Source organism: Amphiura filiformis, chromosome 9 (assembly GCF_039555335.1).
Source record: "Amphiura filiformis chromosome 9, Afil_fr2py, whole genome shotgun sequence".
NCBI lineage: Eukaryota > Metazoa > Echinodermata > Ophiuroidea > Amphilepidida > Amphiuridae > Amphiura > Amphiura filiformis.
In genome coordinates, this window is record NC_092636.1 from 66178744 (window position 1) to 66197414 (window position 18671).

At 36.1% G+C, this 18671-nt stretch overlaps 1 protein-coding gene across 1 annotated transcript in view; it reads right to left on the reverse strand.

Annotated features, from left to right (window-relative positions):
* Positions 1-18671, reverse strand: part of LOC140161339 (uncharacterized) — a 38409-nt gene that overhangs the window by 3105 nt on the left and 16633 nt on the right. Inside the window, exons 5-17 of the mRNA XM_072184823.1 lie at positions 15288-15342; positions 14766-14821; positions 12650-12714; positions 12333-12392; positions 11424-11514; positions 10666-10855; positions 6577-6657; positions 5425-5594; positions 3860-5153; positions 2909-3046; positions 1919-2106; positions 1223-1319; positions 506-634 (exon numbers count right to left, since the gene is read on the reverse strand). Coding sequence (XP_072040924.1) covers positions 506-634; positions 1223-1319; positions 1919-2106; positions 2909-3046; positions 3860-5153; positions 5425-5594; positions 6577-6657; positions 10666-10855; positions 11424-11514; positions 12333-12392; positions 12650-12714; positions 14766-14821; positions 15288-15342 — 2614 coding nt within the window. The remainder of the gene's footprint in view (positions 1-505; positions 635-1222; positions 1320-1918; positions 2107-2908; positions 3047-3859; positions 5154-5424; positions 5595-6576; positions 6658-10665; positions 10856-11423; positions 11515-12332; positions 12393-12649; positions 12715-14765; positions 14822-15287; positions 15343-18671) is intronic.

Consider the following 18671-nt stretch of genomic DNA (forward strand, 5'->3'; position numbering starts at 1 on the left):
CAAAAACCAATCTTCATTCACAATCCTTTCCATTTTAATTCCTGAGGAAATTTTAATTCCAGAGGAAATATTGACACCAGTCCTCAAGAAAATATACATTTCTAGTCAAGCCAAGAATTAAAAGACAATGACAGGTTAACATAAGGCTTGGACACATTTACAATGGTACTTGTGTGACTGTAAATCTTGCATAAAATTGTGCTCTTGCATCATTTTAAAGAATCATTTTCAAACTCATAAAGACTTGGGTCAAATTGCTAAACATAATAGTCATAATTGCTATTGGAGTCACATGATATCTCAAAATGACTATACATTGTATCTTAACTCAAAAACAAAAGACTAAGATATGTGTACATCATTGATATTCCTATGAACTTATTTGTTCGAATTGTATTTTTCTCTCTTAAGCTAAACTTTTGGGATATGATTCTCTTTCTTCTACTATTCTCGTCCATCACACAGCCTACAATATGATTATACTTATGGTTCCTAGGCACTGTACCTTTTCTGATGCTGTAGGAGTCTGAGTAAGTTTTCTGAAGGCTCTTTGCTGTTTATGGTTCCAATCACTGCTACCATACACAGATCTTGTCTGATTTAGTCTATCACTGGATTCACCACCATATATCATCTGCAAGGAGAAGAAGAGCACACACAATACATACATGTATTTATTTAAAACCACTTAACAAAAGAACAAAAACCTTTCAAGTTATTATCTCGAAGGCAATTAAAAGCAAATCTTTAGGGTGATGCCTGACCACAGCTCTGCCTAGTAGCTGGAAACATTGCTATTGGGCAAGCAACATTTCTCTAAGACCTTCCAATCTGGGGGCAGCAATTTCAAATCAGTGTGTAGCATCCAAATGCCATCTATATGCTCAAAGATGTCACTTTTCCTTCTTTTGCCTGAATACTTATTTATTGAAGTCCAAATTTCTGCATTTTTAGCCCATTTTGGGACTTTTTATCTCACATTTATGTACTAAGTGGCATGGCTGCATACTTGTCATAGGGTCAGTAGCTTTTGAGACTTAACAATTTAACTTTAAGATACAGCCCTGGATATCCTGCTAGTTTTGCACTTATTAACAGCCTTTCATCAATATGGTTATTTCACCAAATACATCATTAATTACCCAAACAAGTGCTACTATTTTAAGATCTTATGTTCAGCGAGTTTGGAAGCTTAAGTTTGAAAGCTGACAAGTATTCTGACCTGTAACTGTTTTTTCTTCTTCTTTTTCCTGCTTGATTGTACATCTCTCCATTGACCATCTGTTGTGTTGTTGCTATGATGGTTATCTTTATGTTTCCTGTATAAACGGTAATAAAATTGTTTTTAGCAAGAAAATCACAGATAGGCAAACACCTAAACACCCACGGCACCCACCGACCCAACCATCCACCCGCTGACTGACCAACCGACAGACCCACCCACCCACCAACCAAATGATAGACCCCATAATGACCAACCAACTTTAAAAGTAAAACAGGTATTTTTGTACATAGAAACAGGAATTCTATCACATCTTTTTCTCTTTGTTCCAAAGACAATATGTATGTCGCCAATGGAACCTATTTCCAGGTATACTGGCAATTAGATTATTTGGTTCAATGAAAGTAAATTTAATACAGGGTTTTTGCAGGTATCCTTCCTCTAAAAGGATAATGTAACTTCTAAGTGAGCAAAGTCATGAATTTGTGATGGAAGGTCTGCAGCAAAATGGTCTTGAGGGAAATTTCCAATCCACTGCAATCAGCCAGCCAGCTAATGATTTCACCAAGATGCTTATGATGGAATTGAATAACATTGAAAGCCAAGGCAACGTTAAACTGCAGACAACATTTTGAATTCGCACTGCCTGATACATGTTTATGGTCAGCACAAAAATATAGAATTGAATCAACTCACCATGATTGGCCATTCCCAGTAGAGTTGCCAGAGTATTTCTTCTCACTGTATCCATCATTTGAGCTGTTGCCAAAGTTAATGGTTTTCTCACTAAATGTGTAAGTTTTCTGGTAATTTCTATCTGCTGGATTGAATGATGCAGATGACAAGATCCTGTTGGATTTAGGAGATGCCGATTCATCTGAAGCCTGAAGATTATACAAAAAGTGAATGATTATATGTGTCTTCTATGGCTATATACTAATACGGAAAAAATATAAATAAGAACTTTTAAATACAGTTCAAATTATTCCACATATCTCCGTTATTTTGCTGAATAACATTCTAAAGAAACGTTCTAAAGTAAATTGCTGTAAACCTTCGACCAGAGCCTACTTCCGTGATGTTGACATTGACATGGCGCAACGCACATGATGATCGTGTACGGCGCATATGGCGGCGAAATTAAAAATGGGTATGATGGGTAAAGCACACATACTATGCTTCAGAGGTGCCTTGCTAACATCGTGGAAGTACACCCTCGTGAAAGGTTTACAGCAATTTACTATCAGTTTCATGCCATAAAACATGTACAGTCAATTTCTTTACAGTTGTGACTTAAATCCTATTGTTTGGTGTTATAACTCCTTATTCATTACTTTCTCATTGTCTCAAATTCTGGACAAGTAATAAAGATTTGGTACATATTTCACTCATTCAGTTTTTTATTTAACCGGTGTTTAGTCCCATAATTGTTTATATTAGTACCTATATGTAGCTTTTCATTGTTTGTAATTTGTTTATACTTTGCACGTTGTCAAATTAAGTGTCTGGGAACATGTTTTTTATAGATACTGGTGCTTGTTGATTGCAGACTGGCATATTTCTGAATTTCATGGTAAATCATCGCAAAGCTTTATTCACACCCAAACTCATAAAGAATACACATGCAAACCAAGTGACACTAACAATGGCCCCAAAATAACCAGTATTCTCCTAGCTGCTACCTACCATTTCTGACGGCTCATGCCTGCTGGACAAGATCCTTCCTTTGAATGCTACAGATCCTTCTTGGTTTTTCTTCTTCCTGTCTCCCACTGCTGACTTCAATTTCTTGGATTCATCAGCAGATGTGAAACTATTGGAATGCTGCAAACATAATCATGAAAAAAAGCCAAAATTGATTAGAGCATGCTTTTCACTACATACTTAACACCAAATTGAGTTTTGGAATTAAATCTAATACTGGAACTTACTTTTTGCAACTATTGCGACGTTGCGTCTGGAACCACCAGACTTGGAGTGTCCAGTGTTAAAGGACACTGACACTCAATTAAGAACGAGGAAGTCGGATTCTTGACAAGGAGGAACAATGGCATAGGAGAGGCATAAAGAAGCCGATTTGGGGTCCCTTTCTAACATTCAGTGGCATTGAGCAAACCGCCATGAACAAGAAAGGGGACTCCTCGTTCTCAATTTATCTCATGCATGGGACCGGACCATCGGGTCGATACTTCTTTTAGCCGCTCCTATCATTGTGACTCCTTGTCCAACGGGTCAGTTGCCTGATGAAGTCTGGTGGTTCCAGACGCAACATAGCAATAGTTGCAAAAAGTGAGTTCCAGTATTAGATTTAATTCCAAAACTCTGTTTGAAACTACTGGATGACTAAGAACATTCACTCATTTAACACCAAATTGGTAGTGAAAAAACTACAACCTACTCTAGTGACATTTTCTCATTCTTATATTTCAAATTATGATAATAAACTCTGTACTCTCCACACCCTGGCCTTCGGGTAAGGGTGTTTGTTTATTGTTTATTCCAATGATCAAATTCCCTCTACATAGATATGTGCAAGGATATAAATAGTTTCCTCTATTTTTTTGAAAGTCAACATTAAAGTTTGGAAAAAGCATGATTTATGTAGCATATAACTTGAACAATGATAATGTACCCTACCTTGACAACACTCCTCCTTTCTGCTGCTACCGGTATAACTCCATTACTCTTTTGTAGCCTCTCATCATCTTGTCTTTCATCTCCAGTCTCTTCCCTGCTTATCACATAGGTAAGTTCTCTTGGAGTTGGTACACCGCTACTACTAGACTGATATGATACATTGTCCTCAGATAAAGGTCCAAACCTGAGAGTCTCAGACGTACTAGACAGCGGGTGCTTTCCACCATCCAGCATTAACCTGTGTCTACTGAGAGATCCAGGGATAACGGGAAGATCAGGATCAACGGTTAGGGAAGGTATCCTTTGGTCCACTTTTGCATCTGAAGTAGATCTAGATTTCAGCCTTGAGTCTTGCATGTTTGGTGCATCTCTTGATCTGTCAGTCTCTTGAGTTCTATGATCATTAAAAGTTGGGAAACTACTTGCTGGATAGCGTGCTTCGGATGTCCCATGTGGAATAGCATCCATACCATCATGCTTTGATACAAAGCTAGGTTTGGCATTGGTCTTTTCATATTGATATTTGACATTGTCGGTAGTATTTTCATGTTCAAGCACAGTATTCACAACATGATGCTTATCAGCAGTGCTTTTAAGATATTTGGACGGAGGTATGACAATGCTCACTTTATCTTGTGATGAATGTTCTAAAACATTCTTGCCTCTTTCATTTGATATTTGAACATCCTCAGTTCTCTTCTTCAAATCTTTTGTATGCATTGCACTTTCAATTTCAACCCCTTGATACTTAGGGACATGTTTACCATGATGCTTTGAGTCTCGAATTTGTTTAGCATCACTAGCCATATCAGAGTTGTGCACATTTCCATCAGTCCTGTCACCCTCTATTTTTTCTGCATGTGAAGGTTCAGACTCTGATCTGCCTCTACTAAGTCTGTATTTCTCACTAGCTTGAGTGTCCTTATTCCACACAACCTGCTGCTGCTGTACCCTGTAATTATAATCTGTTGTCTTTTTGGGACTGCCCCCATACTGTTCCGCAATCTTGGCGACATTTCCTTTCAAAGGTGAAACACCATGTAAATCTGCACCATCAGACGGCGCCTGACTTGTTTCTTTAGTTGGCGATTCTTGCAAGCTGTGTGCTTTCTTCATTTTACTGGATTTGAGGAATTTGAGATGCGCAGGTGGTTTGCCTTGTGGTTTGTTATTGTTCACTGTGTCTTGTATGGAGGTATTATCTGGTAGTTTCTCATTGTCATCTGGATTTCTGCAATCTCTTGACTCCATAAAACCACCAACCTTGGGTGTCTTGGGCGCCTTGTGATCCTCTCTAAATAAAATGATTAAAATGGGGGAAAAACACCCAAAATGGATTAGTAATAAAAGAACCTAGAATGTATAACACGACTAACATATCATTCTCAAACTTTGTCCTGATCTGATCTACTCAATATAATGCAAGTATATTAATTGATACATATGCAAGATATAATAATAAAAGGATACAAAAACTACAGGGAAATAAAAAGAACTAAACATGATCATCATATCAATGATCAATTAGTAAATTTACTTAAGTGCTTGATCAGTTTGCAACCTACCTGTGAGGTGAGCCAATAGTTGCTGCCAGACTATTGGGGGAACTAGATAAAGAAAATGCAGACTTGGGTCTTGGCACCTCTTTGCGTAAGAATCTCTCTGTATGGAATGCTCTATGCTCGGAACACTCCTCAATGCTAAGCCTCTCTTTAGGATCCAACTTAAGTGTGCCCTGAAAAATGATTCAACAACAAAATATTCTTTGACTCAACACACTGTCCAAAATAAAATGAGTGTTCATTATTATCCATCTTGTCTATGTTGTGTTAATGTGTGTATGGCTGTATGTATTAAACAACACTTCACATACAAACTGAGGTCATCAAAAATGAAATGTGAGGACATTTTGTCACATTTTTATATACTAATATAAACAAATGTGTGCTAATTTATGCTAATTAATATGGAATAAAGCTAAGTATTCATATATTACACTTTATTCCATAAAAATGAATATTTAAGATATATTAGTGAGAGCTGTCCCAAATAGTGAACCAAAATAACATTCAGGTCAATTGTTGTTCAAAAACATTTGACAAATATTGCATACATCCTAAGATGTTGATGGATTATAAATGCTTATTCATTATTGTTATCGAATGTAAGAGCCCCAACTTTTATACACAAGAACAAATTCCAGTAATTTTGGCTATTTTATAACAAAATATTCACTAAAATGACAAAAAATACAAGCAAACATAAGGGGATCCAATCATAAGCAATGTGCACTTGTTTTAAAGCACTACGTGCAGTATGCAATTAAACAATTTTAATGCATGCCGCATATTTTTCTTAAATCTTTTCGCATTGGCTACTTGGTCCTTTGAGTGTATGAATATTCAGTAGTTTAACCCTATACTGCAAGTGACCTTGGGGGAAAATCCATTTATAATCCATATACCTTCCTCGAGTCAGTAAATTCAAATGAAATTTTGAGATTTTCTCAAAAACTATTAATTTTTTCAGGAATCTGTTATGCTAGGTGGATTAATTGCATCATGAAAATGTATACTTTTATACACTTCTCATCATTACATTTAGTGATACAATAAAAAACAATATCTAAATTACTGACTCGAGGAACGTATACAGACTATAGTGTGGTTAATTCAATTTCCATCAGCAATGTTTCCCATTAGATTATGTAATCTTACCTGCATGAAATCCATGAGGACAGCATTGATAATGCCTGAGTACTTTCTTTCAATAGTAACTGGATCTGTCACTGTAGGGAACTGCATATTTGAAACACAAGAAACATTATTATAAATTCTATCATAAAATATCATTTTGCTCAACATAAAATGACAGTGATTTTCTGCACCAATATGTTGCAATTGTTATTCTGTTCATAAAATATTTTGAATATTTACTTAATGCTGAAACTGTCATTCAATGAAAGAAAGAAGTCTGGTGCACTGCCCACTGCATTTACCATCCAGCATGCCATATGCTCAAACATACCATAACCTTGGACAGGGTGTATTCAGCTGCTACCTGTAGCCCTCATAGACTTGGGATGAGCAGGTAGCATAAGACCAACCAAAAGGCTGGACTTAGGAAAGGGAGTTCCTGAATGCAATTTCAGAATGTGAGTCAACATATAATAGCAGAGAAGATATTACATCTTCTCTGCTTTCGGGCTATTTCACGTTAAGCGTACACTTACAGTCCCACAGAGGGTCAAAATTAGAAGTCCTTAAATTCATAAAAATTCTGTGATTTTTAGAACTTCATGATGTACCAAATTCAATTCCAAAATATTAGAGCGTGGGATCATCAATAACATTGTTAAATTCATCATTAAAGTCAGGGACATATTTAAGCGGTGGCCCGGGGCCAGTGGATTTTGCGTCGGGCCAGTAAACTTCCAACAATGCTGGCCCAGCGGGCCACTAGATTTTTGAGCCTGATATAACACATTGTGACAAGATATAATCAGTGATGGCCATATTTTATACATAGTTTCTGTCCATCTGTCATCTGTAATTTATATCTTTATTTAATGATTTTTCGTATATTTATATTCTTATTCTTGTGTTGCTAGTGTTACGAGTCGTACTTGACTCAAGGCCAAAATCACCTTTTACCCGAACTCACACGAATGCACAACACAAATACACTGTTTGATTAAGCTAACAAAATCTAAGTCTTTAATTGAAAGCACGTTATTATTGATACAATATATGACAACAAATGCACATACACAATAATCAAATATAATCACTCTTTAACTATCTAGTACTTAGCCAGCATTCTTCTTCTTGGTGATCATAAAGTTCTTGCAATGTTCTGGACGACTGATGTAATATATCCTTATTCACTTGTCCTGTGAAAATCAGCGAAGTCCTTTGTACACTTGCATTGATAAATCCTTGCGTATAAAATCCTCATACGAAAATGGTGTTACTTTCTCCCAAGTATTAAACTTCTTGCGTCGTTCTCCAAACACATTCGTAACTCTTTGCGCAGTTCTCCAAATCACTTTACTCCTTGCGCCGTACTCCAATATTAAACTCCTTGCGCTGCTTTCTCCAAACTTGGTGCTATTTCCACCTTTCACACAATATCCTCAGGAAGCAGGACTGCGATGCAGTTGTCCCCACTTATTTTGACAGTTGCGTTGAATCAAAACACCAGACTTCAGCAAGTCGACAGAAGAATATATATTCCTTTCTTGGAAGAATAACGTTCTTTGACGTAGTCTAGATCTTCTCCGACAACACTGGTAAATAGTAGTACTTTGACTACATAAAATATTTCTGGTTTGTAATTTCCTTTCTTTGAAGGAATTGGACTGTAAGCATAGCCCAGATCAACACTATCCACTGTGAAGAAATATGTTTACCTTTTCTTATATATCAGGCCCTGGGAAATCCCCAGTATTAATACACATGATGAGAGCTTGGAAATTCCTAAGCCTTAATTATAACATTAACCTTTCTCATTACATCACTTCCTGAGGGGAAATCCCATTACATCACTTTCAGGGGGTTTCCAAATATTCCAAATTAGATATGATTCAACTTGTTTTGCTCAATTTGAGAGGGGAATTCCCCCAAAATGTCATCACTCATGTAACTTTGTAAACAAAGATAAATCATCAATTAAATTACTCAGGGCACATCACACTAGCAAGTTGGAAATATACGGCTGTTTTTTACGTCGATAGTAGGCCTACTTCCAATCTCTTGCGTGCTCTATCTTATGATGATAGCGATACCGCAAAAAACACATATTTTAACCTTTGTGAACTTATGGAACTAAAAAAGGCAGGACTACTGACTGAATTTGTGTTAGTGACTACACTCTCTACATTGAGTACATTCAGTACAAAACAAATTAAAATGTTAAGGTTTGCTTGACTTTAAAGGGCTCGGATAGCAAAGTTTCCACATATTTTATCAGACATATCGAATTACATTTTGAAAACGAGGATGTTCTTCTGATATCATAAAATTTTGATTTTTTTGAAATTCGCGATATACATTTCATGACAAATGATTAAAAATTCATACAGATTTTTTCCCCAGTAGAACATATTGAAAAAGCTGGGCCAGTAAATTTATTGCAGGGCCACTAGATTTGCCATTTCACTGGCCCGGAGGGCCAGTAGAAAACTGAAACCTAAGTCTGTCCCTGCTAAAGTTTCAATGGGAAAATGCATGGCGTCTGGAGAGGACATTTTGTTTACCAAAACAACATTAACCACTTCAGTGCTATGTAGTTCAAATAATGTATGGGTCAAAATTATTTGCATTTGTTTACATTGTTCATCAGATGATAATACACATTTTTTAAAGTGCGGGCTGCTGCAAATCCAGAAGCAAGTTAAACGATTGTTGAAAAATCTGAAACTCTTACTTTATTATAACAGTATATCCTTTTGTGTATCATTTTTCTTATCATAAATGTTAGTTCTGATGTGTTTTAATTAAATATTGTCAAGTTCTCATATTTTTCAGTAGAACTTGTGTTTTCTGAGCTTTCCAACATATGGGTGTCTGGAGAGGACATTTTGTTTAACAATCAGTTTTTCACTTTTTTTCACTGATATTCAAGCAGCATACTTATCTTCATCAGTCTAAAAGTTTTCATCAGATGTTATTACACACAAATACTGCTAGAAAAGCATACCATCTCTTGTATTTTACTTTTAATGAAGGCTCCTGTAAATCCAGACACAGGTCACAGCTATTTGGTGAGGCATGAAATCCACACTTTCACCATCAAAACATATCTTGAAAATAGATGTTTCTGAATACAAATGTTCACTTTAGATGTGTTGTCAATATCTAGATGAAACATTCACTTGAAATAAAAGTACATGCTTTTTGTAAGCTGTTACGGACCACAGTTTTTGGTTGTTCTGGAGAGGACATTCTGTTTAACAACATGATATCATCAGATATTGGCTACTTTGAGTATTGTGATTAAAAACTAATGCCTTGTCTTGTTAGAGGGAAGGAGAAGGTTAATTTTGTTAAAATAAAGTGAAACATTTACCCTTGATTTTGTGTCAATTGCCGATTTACCCCTGTTCTGGAGAGGACACACTTTTAACGCTGAATCAAGACACCAAAACTGGCAGGTTGTGATATTTTATACAAATATCCTCAGAACTAATTGTCCTGTTTTATGATTGCGGACACCCTGAAGATTCTACAGATGCAAGTTTTGGCAGAAACTACCAATTTAGTTTCAATTTTAATAGTACTTGTTTTGGAGAGGACATCGCTTTTTTTGTTTAACACAGAATCTACATAATTACAAAAATGGTCATAATTTTCGCAATACTGGACCAATTTATGCCAAATAACTTGCATTGCATTGTGTATGCTTCATACTTTGTTATCAAAGCAATAGCTACAAAGGATGCTTATTTATATTCCTAAGAAATCATTCACAAGACATTCAAAATATGAAGTGGGACTCCAGAAATGTGTTGAAAATGCATGTAAATGCAAAAATCTGATATAAAAAGTTGTCAGAATTTAATGAAAATGCTCCTGTAGCTTCTCCTCCATAACACCCATCTAATAAAATCACCCACATTATATAATGTTCCAAATTCAGGTAACCAGAAATGCTGAAGCACCATTTTGAAAAGTGCACACTTAACGTGAAATAGCCCTTTCATTCATAAATTTATGCTTATCCATGCACATAATTCAAAACATAACTTAGTTTTATTAACTTTTGACCAGTGTAACAAGCAATATATTGTTCTTTCATAAACTTACCCTAAGGCCAGTGAACCTTGGATTCTTTTCAAACAACTCCATCTGATAAGCCGGGAGAGGTCCTTGTACCTTCTGTATTGTAAACAGTTGGTCTATTTCACTCTCCCCAGGAAACAATGGCTGTCCATCGCTAAGCTCACCTAAGATACATCCAATGGACCAAATGTCAACTGCTTTACCATAGGCACCACTGCAAAAGAGACATGGCAGAAGTACATTAAATAATTGTTATTTAACATCTTATCCTCCAATCACATAAACAGTAAATCCAGAAAAGGATCTGCCTAAGTAATCTTTCCCAACTGTAAGAGCATGAAGGACCCATTACAGCACACTTTCAGCATCTACTTTTTAGCGAATAAATGACAGGAAGATTATTTAACATCTTATCCTCCAATCACATAAACAGTAAATCCAGAAAAGGATCTGCCCAAGTAATCTTTCCCAACTGTAAGAGCATGAGGGACCCATTACAGCACTTTCAACATCTACTTTTTTAGCGAATAAATGATAGGAAGAATTGTTTTTAGAATTGACAAAATAAATGATGCCATATGATCGGCACATCAAATATTTTTGTGGATGCCATCTTGATTTGCACTGAAAACATGTCTGTCTGTATAAGTATGTAAGGGGAGTGAGTATGTGGAAATGTATGGCAGTGTACAAATAATATATGTAACTGTATGTAAGGGGAGTGAGTATGTGGAAATGTATGGCAGTGTACAAATAATATATGTAACTGTGTTAATGCTTACCCCAATAGTAATTCTGGTGATCTATACCATCTTGTTGCTACATAGTCTGTATAGTTCCCTGAACCATTGCCTCCCAGATTACGAGCAAAACCTGTAAGTATTGTATGATGGAAAAAAATCATATCACTAATCAAAGTGAAATTCAAATTCAATGCCTCTTTGATTCCAGACCCCAGATTAACCAGAAAATACACAATAAAAAAAGGAACACAGTGATCTTAGTGTGCTATGCACAGGCACAATGCCAAAACGTGGATCACCAAGCCTAAGCACACTTTACAGGTTGTCGCCCCGGGTTGTTGCTGACCAGTGCAACCCCATATCATTCCATAAACCATTTATCAACAACGCAGGGAATTTGCAACTTAGGACGCACACCCTACACATTCCACAACTGACCTTCGCAGCCAGGATCTGCTCCCAAGTTTCATATGGGTTACAACAAGACAATTAGCAGCAAGTTTCTTGTCCAGGGGAATTTCAAGGCAGCTCAATTTTTCCATGAGAGCATACTCAAACCCACAACCACTCGCACCATAGTTAAACCACTTATTGATTGAGCTAACTTGACTGTTAAAGATTCAGGCCTAATAAAATAAGCCTGGTAACAAAGAAATCCAATCATACAATGAGATTTTGATACACCAGGTTATGAGATACAACTGGGGTATGTAAATAGAGAATAAACTCTACAAGCGTGCTACGCGTTATCAACACTCATGATGTGGGGTCATCTACGGCCTGATAGACGGTACCCAAAATCATGCGATTGTCCAATAAGATTACCTGTCTAAGAACTAGACCACTCCCACTGACTAAAAGTAACTTAATAACCATGTAACAGGTTCAAAGAATTCTTCTTTGTATGTGAAATCCCAGAAGTGTTTCAAAACAGCCTTCTTTTCTTACCAAAATCACACAACTTGAGTACATCATCTTCACTGATAAGCAGGTTTTCTGGTTTAATATCTGCAAGAAAATAAAAAGTCAATCCATCAAAATACATGCAGTAATAAACATACACATGATAAAATGGCAGCAATAAATAGGTATATCTTTAACCACAATGAAGTAGTAATGCTTTACATTCAGGTACACATCAGCCCATATTGCCTGTTTTATAGTATTATCATTATGGTATTTTGAGTATTAAATTGGTGGAATCTTTACGCATTCCACAGCCAAATATTAAATGTCAAACTAACCAAACTGCAGTGTTTATTTACCTCTATGTATGATGTCATTCATGTGGCACCAGTGAATGGCTTTCACAAGCTGATAGATGTAACTCCTAGAAAAACAAATAAAATCACTTACATGTTACTTCCATAAAGTTTCATAGTCACAGTCATAACTATTAGAGATGTAGTCATTTCTCTTGCTATGACCAAGTATAAGTTTACTATCTATGTGTTATCAAAAAGCAAAACATGACATTATCAGTCACCTTGTCTGTGTCTAGTAAACTACATGTAATTAATCAAATGCTAAGTATTTATTTCGATATATAACTTTCAACGAAGTCTTAAGAATTTATTAAAGTTATCTATTTTTGAGAATGACGCAAAGTACATTTCCCACCCAAAATTGAATCACATTAAACCCTAACAGGACAGGGTACTACAAAATACTACTTGATATATGCGCTGTTCGTTCGTGCATCCGTCGTGGAGTGATGACGCAATCGCCTAAGTGATAAATAAGCACGGTTTCGCTGGCCAGCCAAGCCCAAAACCCGTGGCATGTGTCGCCGACCCAGTGCTTGGCATGCGAGGTCTCGGGTTTGAATCCCACCCAGAGCAAACAACTTCTTTCTTTGTTTTCTCTCTTTATTCCTTCCTTCTTTCCTTCCCGTCGCCAAAAAGCCCTTAGGCAGTTAGGGTTAAGGCAAGCGGATATGTCAAGCTATATTACTCGCCAATGAAACTATTTACATATCATCTTCTTGTAATCACACTCATGACATAAGTTCAATATTGACGATGTCAATAATATACAAATATTGACATTAAGCCAGTCATATCAACTGCTCCATAGATACAATGTTGATACAGACAGTACTCAGCAGTTGATACACTGTAATCTGTTGATTTTTGGTACTGTTATTAGCTCTGTTAACACTGTTGATTGCTGGTTGTGCATTTTGATCTTAATGGAATGGGGGAATGGGTCTACCTGAAAGCCCACATGTAAATTGACACCTGAATTGATGCTTCTGAAATAAATTCAATTGCACTGACTTAAGCTAGAATATGTCAATATGATAATGATACATGCTACTAAAGTTTGTCATCTTCTAATAAGAGAAAATATCAAGTATCCACAGCATGTGATATTGAATGTTGTACCCAATAAAGACTGCATGCCTTCAAAATGGATGATAAGTTGTTTGGTTATCAAAAGCTTGTTTAATTCCTTCACCCAATTTGGGGAACTGCAGAGAAAATTGGCGGATGTTACAATCTAAGTGCAGATAGTTTTGCACCAGGCAGCAAAATCACAGCACTTTGAATCCTCTGAAAAATGCGCTATATAAATCCATAATTTATTTATCTTTATATTATTTATCGCATTGTACATATTGGACTATTTCAGTTGAAATCCAAACAACCCATATGGAAGATATGACTTTAATTATGGACTATGAATTTCAAATGTGGTTACCTGTTATGGGTGACCCCGGGGCTCAGTACAAATGACCATATGCGGGACGCGTGCATAAATATGGGTAGCATTTTCAGCCTTTTAGTATATCAATGACCCCTTTTTCAAAGCCTATTTTGGTATATGAATTGGTCCTTTTTTCAAAATTTTCTCAATTTTTTCGGAAAATAGCCCAATTTTTCCTTAATCTAGTCAAAATTTTCAAAATGTTCCCAAAATTTTGGGAAAATTTGTAAAAACTAAGACAATTTGGGTTAAATTCAGCCGAAATTTTTGACTTTTGGTATATTAATGGGTCCAAATTTCTTGAAAAACTGGTATATTTATGGGTCCACTTTCAAATTCTCAGCGGCACATCCCTACCAAAACCAAACTTGAGTACCCCCCCGGGTGGGTGACTCCATTTGAAATCTACACCCTCTATGTGAGAGATTTAGGGCCATGGCTTCCTTAGGAGATGCATAGATTTCAACTGGAATAGCCCATTTTTGCCTCTGTATTTTAGGAGGGAGAAGCTCTTATGAATTCTTGATCAAATTTATAAAAAAAAAAGATATTTGGAAAATTCCTCCTTTTTCAATTCTTAATTTACACCTTGGGAAGTTGAAAAGAAAATTGAATTCAAAAATTAACTTGCCTGCATTTACCAACTATAAAATTTAAAAGAATAATACTTGCCTGACTTTTTCTGGTGGAACACCATTTGGCAACTCCTCCAATAACTCAAGCATATTCTGTGGATACAAAACAGACAATATATTATATAGGAAAACAGAACCATAATAAAATATTGTATTCATGAACATCTGTCACATGAAATTCTATTGCGAGCTTAGAGGGTATAGTCTATCTATAATTCTCTAACACATGTTTGTATCCCCTTTTATTTTTTTGCAACATTAATATTATAATAAGCTCATATTTGTGATAACTTGAAATTCATATAAATTATCGTATTCTTTGGACAAATTAGATCAATTCGAATTATTCACATGACTCCTTCAAGCTTAGTTAAAATCATGCATGAACAAAATTAGTTCCTGATATCCCTACACTACAATATGTTTATTTACACTACATTTATTTACTTGCCCCAATTCTTATGAATTGAGATACTACATTGCTATTTCTTACCCAAAAGCTTCAAAAATCTATTTTTTTTTTCCAATTACCAAATCAAATTAGCATTCTTTAACTTACTCGTTCAACATACTCGAATACCAGATAAAGCTTCCCACGTCTCCTGAAAGCCTCCCTAGAGAAAAAAAAGCAGAAAATATGAAATAAATATTAGGTGTTCCATGGAACATATGTGTTACCTGCAAGTAATAAATCTAGAATAAACAATTAATTTTCTAGCAAATTATTTTACCTTGATTCAAAGTTATGTACATCAATTCCTTTGTTTGTCAACTTTTTGATAATACAAGAGTGGAAATTAATCATCAAATTGTATGGACTAGATAGCAGCACATCTCTCCTCTGACAAGCATCACATTTTAGGAGAAGTGTCGGATCTAGAGCAGTCGGGGGGCAATTTGGGAAAATTAAGAAACATAATTATAACAGCGAAGCACCCATCACGCCGCTCTGCCCGACATTCCTATTTTATCCCTAAAAAATTTCAGAGGGCAATTTCACCCAGCTCCCCTAGCTACACCACTGCTGTACAGGAGCAATGACTTGCTATAGGGTCGCATGTCACAAATAGGTCACCCAAAAATGGAGGGGCCGTAACATGAAAACGCTTTCTTCGCACTTCAAGCTTGGTTTATTCTAAAAGTATAATACCTATTGTAGAAAGTTTGGTGTCATGTTGTAGATAATTATGTTCTTTATCAAATACAAAAAACCCCAAGTCAATTGGACAACTACTTTGAGAGTTATACTTCAATATGTAACATGTGTCAATGGAGGGGCAGGCGGGTGAGCAGGCGGGTGAGCCCCATAGGATTGTACACAAAATTGTGAAAATATGGCAAACTTCAAACCTTTGTATCTTAAAAAGTACAACTAGCATGGACCACAAATTGCACATATATAATCCTGGACTGTAGATCTACCTCATAGTAGATCAACTGTAACAAAAGATGTAACTAATTAATTGCTTAATTAAATGCTAATTAAGACAGTTTTCCCTATATGTTACTGTACAAAGTGTACACGTAATGCTCCGACATTTCTAAATGGCCTATCTCTTGCCTGAGACACCCTGCTTATTCAAAAGTATACATATTTTTAAGGAAATTTGATGAGGAATTCAATTATGCTATTAGTTTTAGTGCCAGACATGGAGGAAAAAAGTTTTAATTGATAATGTCATACAAATTCTAAAATTATTTTACAATTTTTGAGCACCCTGTATGTTTAACGCAAGAGATACCAAAGTTTTTCTTCCTAATTTGTTTGAAGGGCCCATGTAATGTCTTTCTGAATCCATATTTATTTTGAGCTACATAACTTTCAGAAAAAGAAAATATGGGGTTTACCATGACAAGAAAGATGATAAATTTTGTTGATCTTCCACCCTGTATATTTCTTACCCACCCTGTATTATAATGTTATACTTTGTTGATTTGGCATCCTTGTAATATAAGCTTTCCAGAAATATATACTTATAATGGTCTAAAATGTATTCATTAAAAGTTGTGTTGAAGTGAATCAAAATTGGTGATATTTTTATCATTTAACATTATGTTACACAAAAGATGACCAATTCATGACATGTGACCATAGGCCTATTTATTTTGATAACTACAAGAAGCTAACCTGCACATAATTGAATTCAATTACCGTAGTTTTAATAATAAAATGACTATTCATAGTCATGCCATTTTAATTAAAGCTGTATCAACACAACGTACTTGGATTCTAATTGGAACCACTTTGCAGTCTCAACCTGATAGCAAGGTGTATGGGTACACTCCACAGCTCAATTTTCAGACTTGTAGTCAGTCACATTGCAAATGTTTTTCAGTCAACAATGCACAGAAAATGTGTTGCTAACATTTCTTCTTTTTTTCCAAACACAGTTCATAGCTCCTCATTTTCACAAAAATCCTCTACTTTACAAAGAACAGTCACCAAATCGTCCCTATTTTTTTTTAAACCTAGCTGTCTCGAAAAGATGTAATTTCCCAGATATGTACATGATAGGCTATATATTTGTACAAATTATTGTCCCCATGGGTGCTTGTTTCTTTACAAAGAAAAATCATCAAAATATCCTCACCTGTACAAAATATGTGTTTATTTCTTTAAAATCTTTACATAGATATATGACCAAAAGAGGTCTGCTTACAAGTTACATTACAATATAATACACATTGGTTAAACCCGGTGGCTAGGTGAGCTTAAATTTTCATTTTACTGCATAGCAAAAGCCTGATATAAATAATAATAACTAGAGCGGTTCTCGGGTTGCGCGGTTTTCGGCATACGCGGTTGGTGTGTAAGGTTGTTGGGTGATGGTATGGTAGTGGTTGTGTTTAGATGTGAGTTTCTTTTCAGAACCCTGTATGGGCGAAGCCTGGATGGTGGATGGGGAGTGTGGGGTGATTAAAGAAGGAAATAATATAGAAATGTAATAGGCCGCACGGCTGTGTAATGTTTATGTTTTACAAGATGCCCAGAGCACGGGTTGGGATATGGGATATCCCCTCGTGGTGTCGAGTTCACAACAGGTGTTGGTATTGCTTTACCAAAACAACCCGAGCCGTGTGGTGGAAGTTCAGTTGTATGTATAGACAGTTTCCTAGCAATATTGACTGTACCCACCAAGTTTCATGCCCATACGACAGATGTTAGTCATTTGACCTCAGATGACCCCTAAGTGACCTTGGATTACCCCCAAAATGACCTTCCAAACATTTGACTCTTAATGTTGACTGTACTCACCAAATTTCATGCTGTTATGTCAGTTTTTAGTAATTTGACATCAGATGACCCCTGGGTGACCTCGGATGACACCGAAATGACCTTCCAATAATTTGAATCTAAATGTTGACTATAGGGGGCCTACCCACCAAGTTTCGTGCCATTATGAGTTTTTTAGTCATTTGACCTCAGATGAACCCTGGGTGACCTTGGATGACCCCGAAATCTATTCAGCTCTACAAATACAACTGACCAAGTTTAGGCGATACACCATGTTGTTAAAACCCCTGTAGACCCTATAAGGGAACAAACCAAAAGATCGATCGGACGTCCTGTAAACGTAACTAGTTTCATTTCTCAGCCGACCCCCTCCCTCCCTGCCAGAAACGTAATAATGAAATGTTGAAAATTTTGACATAATAATAATAATGACACATTCTTCAGACCGATGGTTTTGTACAAACGTAATCGAGTATTTTTACCCCCTCGCCCCTAAACGAAACTATAGGACGTCATTGATCTTTTGGTTTGTTCCCTAATACTCGGCATCATCGCACATGTTGACTGCCAAACTTCATCACAACATAAACTTCGAAAACGATCCATTCATACTGTCCCATTTATTGATACCTTCTGTTTGTATCAATTGCCAGTGAGCAAAATACACGTGCTCTGTTCACTATTATACAGCAAGGTATAGGTAGCTAT